Source organism: Heloderma suspectum, chromosome 4 (assembly GCF_057233095.1).
Source record: "Heloderma suspectum isolate Gila_16-S chromosome 4, 16-S_ref, whole genome shotgun sequence".
Classification (NCBI taxonomy): domain Eukaryota; kingdom Metazoa; phylum Chordata; class Lepidosauria; order Squamata; family Helodermatidae; genus Heloderma; species Heloderma suspectum.
The window spans coordinates 307870765-307891158 of NC_139461.1; the positions used below are offsets into that span (position 1 = coordinate 307870765).

At 46.5% G+C, this 20394-nt stretch overlaps 1 protein-coding gene across 2 annotated transcripts in view; it reads right to left on the minus strand.

The window, feature by feature from the left end:
- Window positions 1-687: 687 nt before the first annotated feature.
- Window positions 688-20394, minus strand: part of PRPF6 (pre-mRNA processing factor 6) — a 39408-nt gene continuing 19701 nt past the window's right edge. Inside the window, exons 12-21 of one of the 2 annotated variants that reach the window (XM_084854407.1) lie at window positions 20009-20131; window positions 19037-19158; window positions 17180-17318; window positions 14540-14659; window positions 13627-13803; window positions 12946-13079; window positions 12747-12838; window positions 7978-8092; window positions 5525-5651; window positions 688-2155 (exon numbers count right to left, since the gene is read on the minus strand). In XM_084854407.1, the coding sequence (XP_084710533.1) occupies window positions 2003-2155; window positions 5525-5651; window positions 7978-8092; window positions 12747-12838; window positions 12946-13079; window positions 13627-13803; window positions 14540-14659; window positions 17180-17318; window positions 19037-19158; window positions 20009-20131 (1302 nt within the window). In that variant the 3' untranslated portion in view covers window positions 688-2002. Of the gene's footprint in view, window positions 2156-4273; window positions 4868-5524; window positions 5652-7977; window positions 8093-12746; window positions 12839-12945; window positions 13080-13626; window positions 13804-14539; window positions 14660-17179; window positions 17319-19036; window positions 19159-20008; window positions 20132-20394 lie in introns of those variants that run through there. The other variant, XM_084854408.1, reaches the window with a different exon arrangement.

Here is a 20394-nt window from a genome sequence, read left to right on the forward strand (position 1 = left end):
GAGCACCAGGTTGCCGAAGGCCAGCTTACACCCTGGCAAGCTTTCCTCCACACCCACAAGGACGAGAGGTGTTTCTTCCCTTATTTTGCCCATACAGTTGCCTAGCACAGGGTCTTTCAGGGAACCATTTTTCAAGATTTTTCTCCTATTATTTTCCAGATTTTGTACTCCCAAATTTGTGACAAGGCTATAACACTTGTAACAAAGTTGGCACTATATAAACTATGGGTGGGGGAGGAGCTTTTGATACTGCATAAATTTGGCTAAGAACACCCCCCCCCAAAAAAAAAAAAACATTGGGGGAGAAAGAGCCCAATTATTGGCCAAAGTTAGGACTTTGGTTTGACTCAGCTATTCAGCCTTAGGTTGCTTGAAACATGGTATCTTCCTTAGAACATGAAACCAGCTGGGGAATGCTGGAAGTTGTCAGATTTTTCTGTCTAAACATGTGTAGGATTACATCCTAAGAGAACAAAGAGAAGAAACAAGGAAGACACTGCAGATGCCACAGTGTATGTCTATGGCATGGCTGAACACCCATGTCTCCCTTTCCCACTTGAGGTGTTTGCCATGGCAAATGCATTGCCCCCCATTCCCACCTATTTTTTTGGTCAAATCCAAAAACCTGTCCTAATCCCTCAAGCACACACAGGTGAAAACAGAGCCAAAAAATGACATCACAAAAAAACAAAAACAGGATTGTATTTTACAGCTTCATACTATGTACAATCATTGGTTAAGAGAGGGGGGTTTTCTCACCAAGAAGCCATGCAGAAACACATGGATATATCCTAATACACAAAAGACATTTTGCATTAACTGGCACTGGGATCTGGGAATGGGACAGCTTTGGTGTGCTGGGCTAAGAGGGGACTAGGTGAGGAGTCATGCTGGAAATACATTTTTTAAATAAATCCATCTATGCTGAGAAGGAGGTTTTCACCCAAAGCTTCAGCCACAGACTCCTAGGGCTAAACATACTCTCTCTAAGGTCTATTTGACACCTGCTCTGCTCCTCCAGTATTTTGTGACATTTCTCTCCTAGTAAGACAACACTTGTTTTTAAGGTTGTGGAGAGAGAAAAAAGTTAACTGAAAAGAATTGTGTCTTATTTTTTCATTTCACCGAAGGCCAAGGCAAATAAACTTCACCAAGGCATTTTGACAAGGTCCTGACTGAGTAGAGAACACCCAATTGAGCCCAACCTGAATGTCAACATGTTCAGCCTCTGCCTGCTGCCATTCCTCCCACCATCTTTGATGAGGCTTTGAGCAATCGCTACCTCCCAGGCCTCTACATGGTTACGTCTACACTGCAAACCTGTAGCGGTTTCAATGTCATGGTTTCCCATGAGGAACTCTAAAATTTGTGGCCTTGTGACAGGTCTGAAGGTTCCCTTAGAGATCCCTAGCCTTTTCCTCACAAAAGGCATTCTTGGCATGTTTGTAAAACTATAAATTCCAAGAGATCCCTTGGAGCCCCATGATCAACTGGTTCCAAGCCATTTTATATTTTATTGTAGAAAAATAGACTGTGTGCTCTACAGGTTGCCAGCTACTAAACGGCCAGGAGATAGTTTAAGGGCAAAACTAGACAAATTGAGTATTAGAAAAGTGAAAGGCCCAGAAGGATGGCCCATCTGCAGATGTGTTTCATGGAATCTGGGGTAAAAGCAACAATAGGAGAGTTCAGGCATCAGAGTAAAAAATGCCTGCCAACCAACACTCCAAAGTTCCTGCTATTCTTAGCAATTCTGGAACACGCTGGTATATAAAGTACTCATCCATACATACAGGTGTTAATTTTGAAATTTGCTGTTACCAGCACAATGCATGGAAGTGCCAGGGGAATGCTTGGCCCTCCTTCTAAATGTGACCTCATCCCCTTCAAAGTCTTTACATGAGCTACAGCCGAAGGAGAGGAAGTCTAACAAGTGTGTGCCAAGGGAAGAGGCTGGGTCCTGTCGTGTGTGTCGAAGATGTGGTTCAACACAGCCGGTGCTCTAGAAGGTGTTCTTTATCTTGGCAGCCACCAGCACCAGGATCTCGCCGATCTTACTCTGCCAGTTACTGATGTCCTTGGAGACCTCACACCACAGCTCTCCATGGCGTGGCTCTGCATTTTCACAACGCTTCCGTGCCTCTTCTTGCTGCTCCTACATGAGAACAGAGAATGGCACAGGGGTTACTCTAATCTTCTAGCTCTGAACCCTCCCTGAGAACCCAGTGCTGTGCACGTTTACTCAGAAATTAAGTCCTGTGTTCAACGGGGCTCCCTTGGCAGTAAGTGTATTTAGGACTGCAGCCTGAGGGAAGCACAAGTTCCTACACAAACTCTCTCCACTGTCCCATTTTGTGAGTGCACTTTCATAGAATCATAGAATAGTAGGGCTGGAAGGGGCCTACAAGACCATCGAGTCCACCCGCCTGCTCAATGCAGGAATCCAAGTCAGAGCATCCCTGACAGATGGCCCTCCAGCCTCATCTTGAATGCCTCCAGTGTGGGAGAGCCCACCACCTCCCCAGGTAATGGGTTCCATTGTCGTATTGCTCTAACAGGATGTTTTTCCTGATGTTCAGCTGGAATCTGGCTTCGTGTAACTTGAGCCCATTATTCCATGTCCTGCATTCTGGGATGATGGAGGAGAGATCCTGACCTTCCTCTCTGTGACAACCTTGCAAGTACTTGAAGAGCGCTATCCTATCTCCCCTCAGTCTTCCCTTCTCAAGGCTAAACATGCCCAGTTCTTTCAGTCTCTCCTCGTAGGGATTTGTTTCCAGTTCCTCCTCTGAACCCACTCCAGCTTGTCTGCATCCTTCTTAAAATGTGGTGCCCAGACCTGGACACAGTACTCCAGATGAGGCCTAAGCAATGCTGAGTACAGGGGAATTAGTACTTCCTGGGATTTGTGAGATATGCTTCTATTAATGCAGCCCAAAAGAGCAAATGCCTTTTTTGCAGCCACATCACATTGTTGGCTCATATTCAGCTTGTGATCTATCCCAGTTCCAAGATCCTTCTCACTTGTAGTGTTGTTGAGCCACGTACCCCCCATCTTGTAACTATGCATTTGGTTTCTTTTTCCTAGGTGCAGAACTTGGCATTTATCCCTATTAAATGTCATTCTGTTGTTTTCTGCCCAGTCCTCCAGTTTATCAAGATCACTTTGAATTTTGTTTCTGTCTTCGATGGTATTAGCTATCCCGCCCAATTTTGTGTCATCTGCAAATGTGATCAGCTTTCCCTGCACCTCCTCCTCCAAGTCATTCATAAAAATGTTGAACAGCACAGGGGCCCAGGACTGAGCCCTGCGGTACCCCACTCATTACCTCTCCCCAGTTTAAGATCCCATTGATAAACACTCTTTGAGTCCGATTCTATAGCCAACTGTGGATCCACTGGATCGTTGTTTCATCTAGCCCACTTTCAGCTAGTTTGCTCATCAGGATATCATGGGGGCCTTCGTCGAAAGCTTTGCTGAAGTCAAGGTATATTATGTCTACAGCACTCCCACGGTCCACAAGGGAGGTTACTTGATCAAAAAATGAGATCAGATTCGTCTGGCAGGACTCGTTCTTGACAAATCCATGTTGGCTTCGAGTAATCATTGCATTGTTTTCAAGGTGCTTACAGATGGATTGCTTTATCATCTGCTCCAGAATTTTCCCAGGGATTGATGTCAGACTGACTGGTCTGTAGTTCCCAGATTCCTCCTTTTAATCCTTTTTGAAGACAGGGACAACATTAGCCCTCCTCCAGTCACCTGGCACTTCCCCCGTCCTCCATGATTTCTCAAAGAGAATAGACAGCGGTTCTGAGAGTTCTTCTGCCAGTTCCTTTATTACTCTAGGATGAAGTTCATCTGGCCCTGGAGAGTCGAACTCATTCAAAGTAATTAGGTGTTCCTAGACCATATGCCTATTGATCTCAAGCTGCAATCCTGCCCTTTCAGCCTGTACTTCGCCTTTGCCAGGGGCATTTTGCTATCCTTATTTAATAGTTGAACCACTATTTCTTTCCTCTATCTTTTACTATGCATGTATCTGTAGAACGCCTTTTTGTTGCTTTTAGCATCCCTCGCTAACTTCAGATCATTCTCAGCTTTAGCCTTCCTGACGCCATCCCTGCAATTCTATACTACCTGCCTGTATTCTTCCTTTGTTGCTCGTCCTTCTTTCCACTTCCTATATATGCACTTTTTTGTTTTCAGGTCATCTCTAAGCTCTTTGTGAAGCCACACTGGCTTCTTCTGTTGTCTTCCACCTTTTTTTCTCCTTGGAATGGTTTGTAATTGTGCCTTTAGAATTTCTTTTTTAAAAACTCCCACCCATCTTGGACTCCTTTTCTCGTTAGAGTCGCTTGCCATGGGACTATACTTATCACTGTTCTCAGTTTATTAAAATCGGCTTTCCTAAAATCCAGGGTACACGTTTGGCTACACTCGGCTTTTGCTTCCTTAAGAACCAAGAACTCAAGTAGAACATGGTCGCTTTCCCCCACAGTTCCTGTAACTGCTACTTTATCCACTAAGTCATCTCTGTTGGTTAGGATCAAGTCAAGGATAGCCGATCCTCTAGTTCCTTCCTCTACTTTCTGTAGGAGGAAGTTATCCGCCACACAAGTCAGAAATTTCCTGATGGGGCCATGTTTTGCAGAATCTGTCTCCCAACAAATATTGGGGAAATTGAAGTCCCCCATTACTTCCTTGAAACATTGGCTATTTGCTTTTCAAAAGTTTCATCCTCGTCTTCTCCTTGACTGGGTGGCCGGTAGTAGACTCCAACCACCAGGTTCCTTTTATTCTTTGCTCCGTTTATTTTAACCCAGATGCTCTCGATGGGGCTACCAAGCTCATCCTCCTTTATTTCTGTGAAGAAATATGTATTTTTAACATATAATGCAATTTCACCTCCCTTTCTGTTCCTCCTGTTCTTTTTCAACAAGTTATATCCTTCAACTTTATTGGTCTGGAAGGCAAAGGGCCAATCCACACCCTTCATTCCCACAGTCCTCAGTTATGTCCATGCACTTGCAGAACTGATTCGTCGCGCTGAAGCCAATGGAAAACTCCACATTGGTCTTTGGCAAATTGCTTCCCTGGGATTCCAGCTACTCCTCTCTACCCAAGAACTTGGGGATGGGACATAGATAAGTAGCCACAGGTCCAATCCTGGGCACTACCAAGTTTAAAAACCTGTTAGAAAGACCTCCCAAAGATCAGGAGAACTGCTGATAGACCGAGTGGAGGGATACTGCAATGAGCAATGACGAAGGGAGAAAAGTTGCACACCTCAAAAAGGGCTCTTCAGGAATAAAGCAGATGAAGATGTTTCAATAGAATCCTGACCCAGCCTCCCCTGAAGCCCTTTCCATAATCCCAAAAAAACCAGGAATGGAGCTCCATCTCATCTTCTAGAAATGGAAAGCAACATGACCCTGTTCCTGCATCACTGAAGCTTCCCAAATGAGCAAAGTCTCCTCAGCCAGTCCCATTAAAGTCAGCAGATCTCTCCCATCTAATTACCTCTGTGCCATGCTGAAGCTCAAATTTGTAGAAGAAAGCCCAGGCGTCCCCCAGATCAGAGTCTATCTTCACTGTCCGATGGAACCACTCACGAGCCTTGGTTATTTTACGCTCACTCCAGAACAACCTGGGCAGAAGAGAGTTAGGAAAGAGAAGATAAGTAATGAGACTAGTAGTCGCTTTCTGATGATACATAGCAGTTCAGGCATTTGTCTTGACAAAGTACCAATTCACATCCAGTGCAGAGGAGGAAACTTTGGGGATGCTCCTCAGAAGATTATTTTGCCCTTTGTAAGGAGATAAACTGCAGAAGACAAAATACCTTTTACCTTTCACAGAGGTGCTGTTCCAGGGAAAGAAACGTATCATAGCTGTTCAAGCCAAGATGAATTCCTCTTGGTTTACTTGCTCAGCACCCAATTCAACATGGGCACAGGAATCCCGCAGACTCACGCAAAATACAAACACATGCACACAGCCCTAAATCAGCCTTCTCCCAACAAGCACAAAGATAAGGAAATGGAAGACTGTTTAGTTTACTCATCAGGCACAGGGCCACAGGAATACCTCCCCTGCAAGCCTCACTGAAATGAATGGGAGCTGCACAAGAGGCACGCTTGGTGGACTATGTACAATGCTCAAGTTTACAGCCAAATTAGATCCCATCCTCCAAAGAGCACGGTTGTCAAGTATGGAAATCTGCCTGGAAAGCATCCAGCCAAGGGCTTGGAAGCACAGCTGTGGAAGAAGCCTGAGGCCTGAGCCAGAACTCATGTGCTTAACCCCCGAGCGTGCAGCTGGCATTGCTCTGCACAGGTCCTGAAGTTTGAACCAGCCTCATTGCTATTTTAGAGGGGACAATTTCTGCACATCAGAACACAGGCTCAGTCAAGACCCAGCAATTTTAATCTGTTGTCACTTAACGCTGTTGGGCAGGCTGAGCTTTTCCACTACATACGTTTCACGGTCTGGTAAGCATTAATATTTTAAAGCTTTAAACTGTGACGGTTGAGAAAGGGAGGAAGCACCACCTGTAAGATGTGCAGGGTACAGCATCACGATGTTGCTGAAAGCTATTTAGAAGGCTTTGTTGATGATCAGGGGTTGCACCGTAAGAGGGCCAGGACACTGAAGGACACACTGATCAAGACAATGAAACATTGCTTGGATGACCAGTGGGAAAATCTAGGTGGCTTTCCTTAGAGAACTGCAGTGATTGCTGATACAGAGCAATTTTACCAGTGCTCTTGAAACTCCTGGCTTACTTTGAAATCCCTCAGATGCAGGAACCTACAAATTCACCTTGTGATGCTGCATCTCCAAAACAAGTTGTTTTGAAACTTTCTCCCTTCAGGAATCCATTTCCACGTTAGCTGTATGCTGAGGAGCCCCAAAGGATTCTGGGGCATGCTCTAGGGGTGCACACGCAGTCATGGGAAGCAATGTTGGCCAGGCCTGTTGGGTTTTGCCACACTCCACCTGAGCTGAGTGTCACAGAGCACGCTGACTGGAAGGAATATATTCTTGCAGGGAGGGATGGCTTCGGGTTAAGCAGCTCCTGCTGCTGAGGTCCAGGAGGATAAGACTGGGAGGGGAACATGCATGGGGGAAGCAGCTTTGCACATGGAGGGGAGAGAACTGAACTGAGCAGTACTGGAAAGAAACAGAAAATAGTGTGGCAACGGCCCTCCCCACAGCCTGCCAACCAGATCTACAGTATTCCCAGAAAGGGAAGGAAATCTTTGCAGGTGCCATTCAGAGCCAGAGAATACTGACTCTCTCCCCAAAACTGACTCCACATTTTTCCCCAGCAGCCCAATTTAGCTGCTGTAATGGAGCCTCCCTCCCTGAACATTCTTGCTCGCCAAATCCAGAGCTTCTCTCACCTGTTGGCAAGTGGATTTATGGAAGGCTGCAGTTGACCTTGTTAGGCCATCTGACCCTACCCATGAAGGGATACAGAACTGCTTGCTACAAATGAAAAGAAAATGTCCTTCTTTGTAGGCCTATCAGAACATTGCTATCTGGCGGAGTCCTTGGCTACAGGTGCCCACAGGAATTACGTGCAGTGTGCTCTAGCTTATGAAAAGCAACTCGGGGGAGGGGGGGGAATCCTGTATTAGTATTACACTTCTTGGAGGGTTTGAATAGCGTATCTTAAGAATAGAAGACATTTGCTCCAGGGATTGGAATATGAAAGTGAGCATTGATTGTTGGGGCAAGGAGGGTGCAACAAAGAGCAGTGCCGGATACACTCCAACTGTTCCTACCTTTATATGACTTCCTAATCTCTCAGTCTTTAGCAAAATGTACCCATAGGATTAGACTCTTGATCTTTTTTAGAGAACAGAACCTGAACAGCTCTGGATTCTGGACAACATACCCAACGTTGCTACCTGGCTTGCAGGATTTATAGACCCTCCTTTGGATAATAAACAGGTACCATTACTTACTTGGCCACAGCCAGGAGGACGTGGGGATCGTGCTCACATTTCTTCAGAGCATCCACACTCTTGGTCTTCCTCTGGGGTCTGGCTTCTAGGAAGATTGCTTCTGACCAGAGGATTCCTACACAGTCAGAAGAGATGGGAATAAGAACCAATCAAGGACTATGTCAAATTACCATGGCTTATAAGCAGCAGGCATTATAACTGCCAGGCCAAACCACTAGGTTCTCATGAAAAGACCCTTTTAATTCTAGTAGCTTTTGAATACACTAGTTGCCAGAAAAGCTTTAAGAGCTTGAGAGCGTTCCCCATGAATAGAACTTGCGCAAGAGAGTGTCAGGTTGCCCGGGATTATTGCAACATATATACAAATCGAGGGCTGCCTTGGGAGGGCTTTGGCCATACAGGAAAACTGAAGTGGATGAGGGCCATCAAGCCCCCATTCAGGGTTCGTTATTCCTGCACGTGTTGGCTCAGCCTCTCAACACTGAAGCCCCTGCAGACGTGATGTGCTCTCTGGCAACACAAGCAGGAGGGATTAACTACTGACATTCCCCCCAAAGAACCATCTCCTTCCATACGATCCTGACTACCCATTTAAATCAGAAGCCCCTTTGCATGTTCCACTGCTGCTTGAACTGTGTTGCTGGTGGTATCCTGGGAAAGAGCCTACTTTGCTATGCCACCAATGATGTGGAACTCCTTGCCCCAGGAGATACATCTAGTCCCCTCTTGACTGAACTTCTGCCATCAGTTGTTTCAGCAAGCCTGTGGCCTGACTTCTGTTTACCTCCCTTGCTTCCTCTATGGCAGGGGTCCCCAACCCCTGGGCTGCGGACCGGTACCAGTCCGTGGCCTGTTAGGGACCGGGCCGCAGTAGGGGCGTGAGAACCCCCCCTTACCTTGGGTCCGCGGGGGGGGGAGGCGATCTGTCCCTCCCCCCACCCTGGAATCCTCGCCGGCCTTGGCCGGCTTCGCTCCGCAGCAAGTCCGCAGAGCTGCCAGCCGGCTCCAGCCCTGTTCTTTGCAGTAATAGCTTATTACTGCGAAGAACAGGGATGTAAATGGCGTCCACAGACGCCATTTGCGTCCCAGCAGCCGGAAGTCCTCCCCTGGCCAGAGTCGGCCGGCAGCTCTGCAGACTCGTTGCAGAGTGGAGCCAGCAAGGTCGGTGAGGATTCGGGGGGGGGGGGGAGGGATGGATCGCCCCCCTGCAGTCCCAAGGTAAGGGGGGTTCCCACACCCCTACTGCGGCCCAGTCCCACCCCCACCCCCCCGGTCCGTGGAAAAATTGTCTTCCACGGACCGATCCCTGGTCCCAAAAAGGTTGGGGACCGCTGCTCTATGGTATGGGTTTGGGATTTGCAGCTATGTTTCTGTGGTTGTTGAACTTAAAGTGGTTTTATTATTAGGGACTGTTTTCAATGTATTATATTATTTGCCTGGAGTGCTTTGTGTTCGGAGAGGAAAGGTGAGATAAACATCACAAAATGAATGCATTCAATAAAAATCCAGACACTAAATAGAAAAATTCACTTGGGATTTGACCAGTTTGGACATGCAGAAGACCTAAAATGAGCAACATCCAGCTTGGCAAGGCTGCCATGAAAGCAGCACTTCAGGGCATGGCCTAATGGCTGCATCTTGCACTCCCCAGAAAGTGCTGCACAGGGAATATTTTGATGCATTCACCATGGAACATTTGCAAGAAGCAGCACATGCAGACGGCCCATCGGGGGGACGGGGGGGAATCCCATGTAGACTGGGAGTTTGTGTCGAAAAAACCACTGCTCCGGGATTGTCAGGATCCCACATATCGGGATCTGGCTGGATGCACTTTCACTACGTTTATAAAGGAGTTTTATCCTGCATCTGCAACCCCCCCCCCCCCGCCAATCAATCCACTAAGCCCCTGCATTTATTTAAATGTTCAGGTGTCTAAGACGGAACTGTTTGAAGCACCCGCTGACATTAGCAAGGGGAGCATTTTTCAGTCAGGCCATTCAACATCCGAAGACAAACAGATATGGCCCAGTGGGCCTGATGAACCTGAAAATTTGCAAGCCCTTTACTCGCTTAATAACCTTTCCATGGGAGGCAGCTTGGCAACTATGGCTGCTCCTGGCACTTGGCTGCAGAGAAGCCAGTAATCAATCAGGACCACACAGACAGCTGAGAAGAAGCCATTAGGTGTGGAATTTTAATTTCAGCAAATAGGCTCACACAGAGCATCTCTCAAACATCAGCTCTCATCTCTTTGGGGATAAGCAAACAAGACCGAGTACAACCCTCCAGAGAGAGATGTGTCAGGAAACTGAAACATGCACCATCTGGAAGATGTTTGACACGTTTCAAAGCAGAACAAGGATGTCTCTGCAGAGGCTTGCCGAAGACTGGAACTTAGTGGACCAAGAAGAGACACAAGATGGTCTATCCAGATCCAAGAAGGCACAAAGTATTCCACTTACCTCCCTGGTGAGCTTTCCTCTTTCATAAATTAACAGCAATCAATTAGAAACCCTAAAGAAAATGGGTCTATTCCTTTCCTAAAGGCAAGCAGGCATTTTAACAGGCTACATACACACAAACACACACACACGTATATGAAAAACAGAATGACTAACAGACTGTTGTTAGTCTTTCTATCTTTCTTATATATTTTACGTTAAGAATGACTACATTCCTAGTGGATCACCTCCTTGTTGTTTTGCTGTGTGCCGCTTCACACCAACCTCTCTCTCTCTTTCTCTCATTATACGCACGCACACATATGCATCCCCCAGAGGAGCGCTCCTGTTCAGATCTCCAGTCAGCTTGGAACAGGAGTCTGGTAGTGCTATTCAGGTCCCTCATAGGTAGGGGAGATTTCAGGAGGAGAGGAGGGGAAAAATGGCTTCTCTCTCTCTCTCTCTCTCTCAAACTCCCACTGTTGTGCTGAATAGGGTCCAGCTTTGGGGCTGCCTGCTAGGCCTTAACCCAAGAGCTTTACTGCTATATAATCACAGAATCAGAGTTGAAAGGGACCTCCGAAATCATCTAGTGCAACCCCTAGATGACAACAGGTGAGGGGGGAGAGATAGTGCTAGGAAGAGGCGAGGTTAAGCTCATCGCACCCACCCCAAAACTTAATCCCCTGACCAGAACACTACAAACTATTTGGGGCTCAAGCAGGCCGACTCCATTTTTACGCCCCCCATTTTATAGCTCAGCGCCCTCAATATTCCATAGGTCCTGGAAGCCACTGAACTTAAGCCTTTGCCAAGCCACTTTGCTTATTTAAGTTCTTTTTCTTTTAATGTACAAATAAAGGTACTCCTACATATCTGGGGAATCCCTCAAGTATGAAGAAAGTGCCACCTTATTTTTTGGGTAGCCCCAAACTTCCAAACTGCTAAGCTCACAATCACCCACATTCAGTATTAGAGGGAATGATGCACATGCTGCTAACTAAATGTCGCGAAATTCTACATGTTGGATTACGTGGAAGGCTACCGAGGAGGACATTATAAATCATTACTGTCAAATGAAGGGCCCTAAATGAAGTTTGGCCACTGCACAAATTGTTCTGTAATAAAGAATCTTTTCATGCACATACCCTAGCTGCATACAGTTTAATGGATTTTTTTAAAAAATTCTACTTTTTCCACTAAGGCCTGGTGCCGAGTTAATGTTTCCCCACTCTCTTAGCCCCCATCTCTTCCTCCTGAGCAAATCCCTCCCTTCCACTCTGTGTTAACAAGGGTGTAACTTGGGCTTGCCGCGCCATGGAGAAACATTTAAAAAAATTAATGAAAAAAATGGCACTTGTATTAAAAAAACACCACCCTTTTGTATTGCTACCAAATGTCAGCAGCAAAGCAGTGATTATTTTTTTAAAAAAAATTTGTGGTATCCCGCAGACTTCACAACGCCCTGCGGCCAGTGGTAGGATTTTGGGGGGGGAAGCCCCAGACCTCCCACAGTTGCCCATCCCTGATGTAGCTTTGCAACAAGTCAGTTTCCAACACTGGTGAGCATTAATCTCAGTGCCCAGAGCCATGCTGTGGTTCATGCTGAAGAGGGAAGAGGCAGAAATTGTGCAGAAGAAAGAGGGAGAAGTGAGCACACAAGCTCACAAGAGTTATATCATCAGGAAATGCACTGGGGCTCACAGGGTGTTCAATGCACCCCACAAAAGATGTCCCCAAGGAAGCAACTTTGCTTGCTTTGTTGAGGAAAATACTCTCTGGTTTTTGGAGATATCAGGCTTAATGCCCATGGTCATTGGTCCAGGAAATTCTGTGGGCTTTGACTACAATTATCCCTCCACTCAAGCTCAACTTCCTGGCACACTGCTTCTGATCTGTTCTCCCAAAGTATTATCAACAGGGTCTGGGAGCAGCAGTTTGCTAACTTGGCAAACCATTTAACAGTGTTCTTACTCAATGTTTCTCATACTCCGCCACAATGCTCCCCCAATGCCAAGCTTCACATTCCTAGGTTGCCCAAGATCCATTTAAATTTAGGGAACAACCAAGGATCTCGCTTGCGTTATGTTTCTGTTCCGCTATTCACAGTAGAAAGAAATGCTCTGGATGTACAAGTTGCAGGGAAATATAATGCAAGGGGTCTCATGCAGTATGAACAGCAGGCATATCCAGCTTTCTTAAGAGCAGGCTGCCAGCTGGCCACAATGCGTGATACTAATTCATGGGTTTTTAAAGAAATTAAATCCCATCTTAAGCAAAGGTCAGCAGGAGACTCTATGTGGAAAAGAAAAATGACTCCTCTGTTACCGGAGTTGGGGCACTCTTGCAGAGCCTTGGCCATCAGCGTATTAGCAATGTTTTTCAGCCCAGCTCTGTATTCTAACCGCACCGACTCCAACCTGTAGGAGGGAAATGCACCATGTTATGAAAGCTGCAAGAGATACCTAAGAGATCCCCAAGGCAGACCACTGAAAGATAAGGAATTTCTGTAAGATGTCTTACTCACCACAGGTCTTGGTTCTTTGGATTCTTTAAACGAGATTTCTCCAAGATGGCTCTTGCTCGGGTGAGCTGGCCCACCTTCTCTTCCAGCCTGGACAACAAGAGCCAGAGGGGTATGGAGCCAGGGCATTTCTTCAGCTGTTGGAAGGGGGGAAATCCTTACTAGAGCACGCACAAGTGCACACCCAACTGCAAAACTACAGGCACAGTCTCTTCCACCACAGGGATGATCATCATCTCCTCACCACGATGGAAGAAGAGAGCAGACAAGAATGTGTTCGTCTTTTTGTGAGTTTTTCCCATTAGTCCTCAAGTTGGGCACATCTTCAGAGCTCCTGGTTTATCTGTCAGGTACTTAAAGGAGACCTGCAACTCAAGTCACTTTCCCAGAACAAGTCATTAATCCTTGTAGACAAGAACAGCTCAGGCTGGACACTAACACAATAGTGCAAAATTGCTGACACATCTGAAAAATTTCTGGCACCTATCTGCAAGGTTGATGCAATAGCTGAATAGGATTGAGCAGGAGTCTGGCCTTTGTTGCTCTCTTTTGGCTTTCTACAGGGATACTGGACTGCAGAGATATTTTCAAGCTACTGAAGGAGTTTAGAGATAGCCCATCTTCTCCTCAAGGAATCAAAGAAGGGGGTGGGGAGGAGGGACGGGAAACAGGTTCTGCCCTTACCCCTTGGTTATAGGCGTCTCGGGCTTTTTCTATCAGCTCCTCCTGCTCCTCAATCTGCCCTTTCATCATCCACAGCTTGGGGAAGTCTTCATAGTGCTTCAGCGCTTCTTCGCAAAGTTCCTGAGCTGCAGCAATGTTCCCGAGCACCCACTCAAGTTTGACAGATTTCATGAAGACCTGAGAGGACGCAGGCAGACACAGACACACACAGACAGAGAGAGAGAGAGAGAGGGAGAGAGAGAGACAGAGCAAGACAGAGAGAGAGCGCTCAAGTGTGCATTCCAAGCCAAACAAATCCTCAGCTTGCCAAGCTTTTCCCTTCCGCACCATGGCTCTGGGACTACTATTTGGTTGTGGATCACAGTGGATTTGCAATGGGATTGGGAAAGCAGCGGCTTTGCCTGCCTTGTATCCTCTCCTCAGTGAGAGAGGGCATGGGTGAGGCGAAGCAGGTTCCTGGTGGCCACATCAGATGATCCTCTTGATGCAGCGTGGGCTTCCCCCAACCTCACATCATATGGCTGGCAGGGTGGGTGGCAGGTCATCAGGCCGCTCCCACCGCACTACGATTGCCTGCCTTGGGTCAGATTCAATCACGGCAGCTTCAGATGTTCACCATAACAGAGCCAGTGAGGTGTAGTGGCTAGAGTGTTGGACTAGTAGCTGGGAGTTCCGGGTTCTAGTCCCCACTTGGCCATGGGAGCTCACTGGGTGACTTGGGCCAGTCACAGACTCTAAGCCCAACCCACCTCACAGGGTTGTTGTTGTGAGGATTAAATGGAAGAGGAGGATTGTGTAAGCCACCTTGGGTTCCTTAAGGAGGAAAAAAGGTGGGATATAAATGTAATAAATAAATAACCTGGGTGGCAGTGATTTCAATGCAAAAGCATCCTCAGAGCTACATGTGGCTTACCCTGGCTGTTGGGGCACTGCTACGAGCCTTCGCCAACAACCTCCTTGCTCTTTCGTATTCGTTATTTTCAGATTCCAACTTCACAGCAGCCAGCCAAATCTCTTCACTGTTAGGGTTGGCCTGAAGAACAGAGGGACAAATATACACTTGTGGAAGTCACATAAGAAGATCTAAGTCCATTTTAAAATGCTTCACCAATCTGCCATCAAGATACATCAGGCCAAGTCCTGTTCTGACTCTACTCCTCTACAGTTTGGGAATTAAACTTCTGATTTACTCAATGGAGACTGAGCTTTCAGCTGCAGTGCTGAAAAGACAACTAATGGCACACATGGGCCAGCACCAAATGTGGGAACAGGGGGTGGGGATGGGGAGGGAGAGAGAGAGAGAGAGAGAGAGAGAACAAACGAACTAGATGTTCTACCAAAATTAAAGGGACAGCCATTTTAATAGTTTGCAAAAGATGAGGGAGGCCTAAGGAGGCACAGAAAATTGTGGGGAGATGGCACTCCCTTATAAGGCCCCTCATAAGTTAGAAACATTCATTTCCATAGCTCTGGGTGAGCGATGCCAACTTGCTGTGCCCAACAGGAACAACTGAGGCAGCTCTGTGCGGACTGCACATTCTCCCACTCGCCTTCGCTGACAGTGCTAGCAACGATGCAGAACCTCTGGTTTTCCATCAGCTGACACTTCCTTCAGGTTCCTTGCTTGGGAACCTGAAAGCAAGCTGCTGCTGCCTCAGACACTCTTGCTCCAGGCAGGCACGTCCTTGAGTAGGTGGGCAGCGTTAAAAAGGAGCAACAGATCGGAAATATTCATTTGCCAATCCTGACCTTTCAAGATTGGCAACTTACCTGCTTTTTATTGATTTTTTTAATTCAAAATATTTCTAAACCAACCAGCCTTCATCCAATGGATCCCAAGGCAGTGTGCAATGACATAAAAATCAGTTAAACAAAATAAAAACACTGAACTTTTTCCAGACTGACTTGATTGGTCCCAGAAAAGTAGTATAGCAACAGAATCAATCCATCAAAAATAAAAACAAGAAATACCTTTCATAACAATTACAGACTAAAAAGGCAGCAAAAGACTATAAATTGCATGCAAACTGAAAGAGAACCCTTTGGAATACTGGGGCAAAAAGAAGTCTTAATCTGGTGCCAGAAATATTGTAATATTGCCATCAGTCCTACTTCTTACTATAAGCCCCTTAGACAGGGGTAGTCCCATGTTCTGTAAAGAGACCAGCACCCTGGTGGCGTCCTGAAGTAACACTAAGGATGCCTTTTTGTCCCCAATGCTTAAAAAAAACGTATTTTAACTCATATTCTACTCCTTCTAAACAGGGCTATTTAAAATTTAAAAAATCTGTCTGGCACAGTTTTCCTGTACCTGTGCACAGCAGAGTTTGAAAAGTGTTGATTCCTGGCTGCTGATCACCATTTTCTGGCATAGAGAAGCCCACAGCATCCAGGCTCTCTGGCCAGAGGTGTGGCCCTTCCTACATCCAAAAAAAAGAGGGATGCATGATTTCTAAGAGCGCAAAGCTGTGCATGCAAACATGCACAATAATGCTTTGGTGCAGGCTTGTAAGTAGCCGCTTGCCTAGAGAGAGCAAGATCCCTCTCAAGTGATCAAACATGGATGCTTTTGTAAATTGGAAAAAAGCTGGAGGTTCACCCTCTCTCCCCTACACTATGTGCTCTAAATGACTAAAACAGGCATTTGTGGGTAGGCAGGCAGGCAGGCAGGCAGCAAGCAAAAAAGCCTGCTCTGCAGTGGCCCCCCCACTGCAGGGAGATACATTTCCACAGGTAGATGCTCTTCACTGTATATATTTAGATGCCAGGTTAAGACTTTCCTCTTTAAGCAGGCATTTAGTCCTCAATCATTTGCTTGATAATTAATTTTACTGCCGGCTCCTCAATGTTTTTAATATTTTAAAATTGTTAACGTTTTTAATGTTGAATATTGTATTATTCTCAACAACTTTTATTGTTGTATTTGTTGCTGTTTGGTTTTATGATTGTAAACCGCCTAAAGGGCATTGGTCAGTTGGACAGAGTACAAATCAAATAAATAAGTAAATGTTGAAACCACCAAAACTGTAGTGGTGTCCTGTTTGTGGAATACTGTTATTTGTGCACCACACAAATACATTTTTATTCACCCAGAGTTTGCAATGTATTTTTCCTCTTGTTATATTTTGTGTATTTTATTTAGTTTTTGTAAACCACCCTGGGAGCTCCACTGAAGGGTGGTCTATACATCTTTTAAATAAATAAAACAAAAATACTTTAAGGCCTCTCATAGAAGTGACCAGTATGAAAGGGTGCTCCACGTGGGAGTATTTGCTGGAAGCCATGCCTGTGTCCATTTACATAGGCAACATGCTTCATTTCTTAGGAACTTCGAGGAAGCTTGGTGAAAAGACCAAAAGGTTGGATAAAAGAGAAGGTAAGATAATAGATTGGATTCTGATGCTTAGGAAGTTTCGACGATGGGCTCCTGCTGCATTTTATTGCCACCGAAAAAAGAGATTCCCTCATCACAGGAGTGCTTCCCCCTTGTGGTGTCTGGTCTTGTCTGAATGACAATGGACACGGTGAAAGCTGTGCAGAGATGTGCACTCACCTGGAAAGCCAAAGCCAGAATGCTCCTGGCAGCAGGTACATCTCCAGCAAGCCACTTCGACTTGGCTCCCATGAGCCAGAGGACTTCAGCTTTGGGGCAGTGAGCCACAGCCCTCTGCAGAAGAGCCTCCAAAGATTCTCTACAAGAACAGAACAAGGGCACCAGTGACTTGGAACACTGAGCTGCTAGACACTCAGGGTGCTGTCAGCCAGCTCCACCAATGGTTACTGTCAAAGAGTCCTTTTATCACTTATTTCATCAAGACGATGGAGGAAATTTTGTACCGCGCCCTAACCTGCTACCCACTTCTCAGACTCTGAAATCAGCTCCTGGAAAGCACCCTCCAGAAGTGGTTCATCAGGTATGTGGAGAGGCTATAAATAAGAATAGATATCTTGATATTCTGGAGGACATGAGCCACAGTCATGCCAATAAGCATTTCTCAGCCCTCTAATATACTATGGGCAGCGTCCAGCACTGCCAGCCTACTTTACGCTGCTCACATACTGCCAACATAAGCAACCTTTAACAGTATGCCAGTAGCATAAACTGGGGCAACAAGGTTTCCGGGGAAACCTGTCACGCTAGCTTATGTTATTGGCATATCACTAAAGATCACTTATGCTAGTGATACGTCAATAGCATAAGTGGATCGGCAGTGTTGGATTGTGCCCGACGAATCACAGTGACAAAGGCTTAAAAACATCCCAGTCTCCATGACTCTTATGAAAGTTATTTTGAAGACTATTAGCTTTTATGAAACAGGATACGTGTACACTTTTTAAAATGGTGTAGCAAGGCATCCCTCAATCTGACACAAATGCCTTGGTTTTACATATAAGAGGCCCCACACCACAAATCTGACTGCTGCTACCAGTCAGAGTAGACTGCTCTGGGCTAGATGGGTCGAGGGGCTGATGCAACTGGAAGCAGGCCCATATACATGGGACATGTATATACATGGGACAACTCAAGAGACCTAGAACCACATCACTAAGCATAATACACCAGGTACATCTCCCGCACAAGCTTCGCTGCCACAAAGATGGAGTCATGACAAAGCATACCGCGTCTGCTATATGGCCATAGCAGCCTTCCTGTCAGGGTGGACAATGAGCCCATAGAATCCCAGAGTAGTTCTGATTCTGAGGAAGAGCAGTCGCTCCTGGGAAAGGAGCGCGCTCCTCTTTCCCAGGACCAACAGCTAACAGAGATTCCTCCCACCAGCATTCCTAGTTTAGTTAGCAGTCCAGGGAGTGACCAGGCACAGATAGCAGACTTGGTGGATGCGCGACGCAGACGCAGAGAGCGGCGCCAGATGGAGGGCGCGGAAAGGAGGCGTAATGCCAGGTTGGCGCGCAAACAACGGCTGCGCCCAGAGGATCCAAGGGAAAAGGGGAGGGACTCTCCCTAGTCCTTAAGTTCAGGGGTCTGCCAGTAATTCCCTTTCAAACGGGGACCAACTGTTCCAACGTAGGGCATAGGTACTGTGCTGCTCAGATCTAGTTGCAATCAGTATAGTTGTTAAGTTGTAAAAGAAGAATAAAGCTTTGAAAGGAATTCCTTTGTCTGTGTCTGGACTTGGCTACTGGATTAGACTGAGAGAGGACTCCAAGGAGCCCCTGACACTTCCCCAACCTGGTGCCCTCCAGATGTGCCAATGGCCATGCCAGCTAGGACTTAAGGGGACTGCAGTCCAACACATCTGGAAGGCACCAGAGGGTGGGGAAGGCTGGGCTGTAAGATTTCCCTCAAGCTACAGCAAGTGAATCTAACTCCCCTACCCGCCCAGTTATGGTAAGGATCATGAGCCGATTTCAAGCAGAATCTTTGGGAACACCACACAGTATGCTGTACCTGGTTCCATGATTCTTTTCAAAATAGGCCGCTCTTAACCAGACGCTTTTCTTGCTGGGGAAAACTTGTAAGGCGTAGGCGTAGATTGCCCGGGCACACTCCAGAGCGTTGTGAGCAACACACTGTGGGAAACAGCAATGAATACGAAAAACACAGAATTATTCTTGTGACAAAGAGCTAAACAGGGCAATGTTTATACATCTTCCCTATCGTAACTTTGTGTGTATACTCAAGAGCTATTTCTGCAGATCAGTTACTCTGACAAACTTTAAGCACACAACCAGGATGACTCCAGAAAGGTAAAAGGGCCGATAACCCCTTTTGTCACTGTACATATGTGTGTTGAGTCACAACTCCAGGTTAGTAATTCAGAGCGTGGAACCAGGAGGTGACCACTACGCAGGGTTAACTAGTCTAGACAGTGCAGTATCTTCTTGTCATTTGCCCTAAAATTGGGTGCAAGGGCCACAATACAAAATGTGCATGAGAGAGCAGTGCAAATGCAGCAAAGTCCCTCCTTGGGGGCTTCGCAGTGCACCCTGCAACACATCACAAGCTGCTTGGGGGTTTCTAGAGGGGTTTCAAAACTGGCTTGTGATGAGGAAAACAATGCTGCGCCCCAGACTTTCTTCTTCTTTCAAAAGAGCCCGCTGGGTTAAGAAGTGGAGCACAATGGTCACCAAATGCATTTATGCCAGATTAAGCATTCAAATACCACACAACTCAGTTATGGCACACAGCTTTTGCACATGTCAGAAGACCAATGGAATCAGCCCTTACAGGTAGCACCATGACCATAAAGAAGGCTCAGATGCAGATTGGCAAGGCTGGGGTAATCAAAAACATCGGTGCACAGTCCCACACAGAGCACAGCACCCACCCCAACATTAGCCACACTGACCCATCAATACCCCACATTAGGCACATTAATTCCATGCTCAGGCAACCTTTGCACTCAGGATCTGAACTTACGCTATCTGCATCTTCCATCCAGGTGTGCTTCCGGTCCTCCTCCTCAATCCCAATCCCAATCACAGCTCTCATGATTGCCTGGCATGTGGCCACACTCCCAGCTTTGTCACACTCCTCCGCATCCTAGAGGCAACATCACGACAATTCATGTTGGGAACGAGACTCCTTCAGGACTGGACAGCCATGCACAGACCAGGGAAGTTGCTATGACACTCATCTGCACACCATCTGGAATCTTGGCTTTCACAAAGACTATGGCAAAGAGCCTTAACTGCATGGAAGAGCCCGTGCTCAGATAAAGACCCTGTTTGCACATCATGACAGCTCCCTGAGGGTTAATTTACCCACAGGGGCAGTCGCACTGTGCTGGGCACCCATGGGTGCCA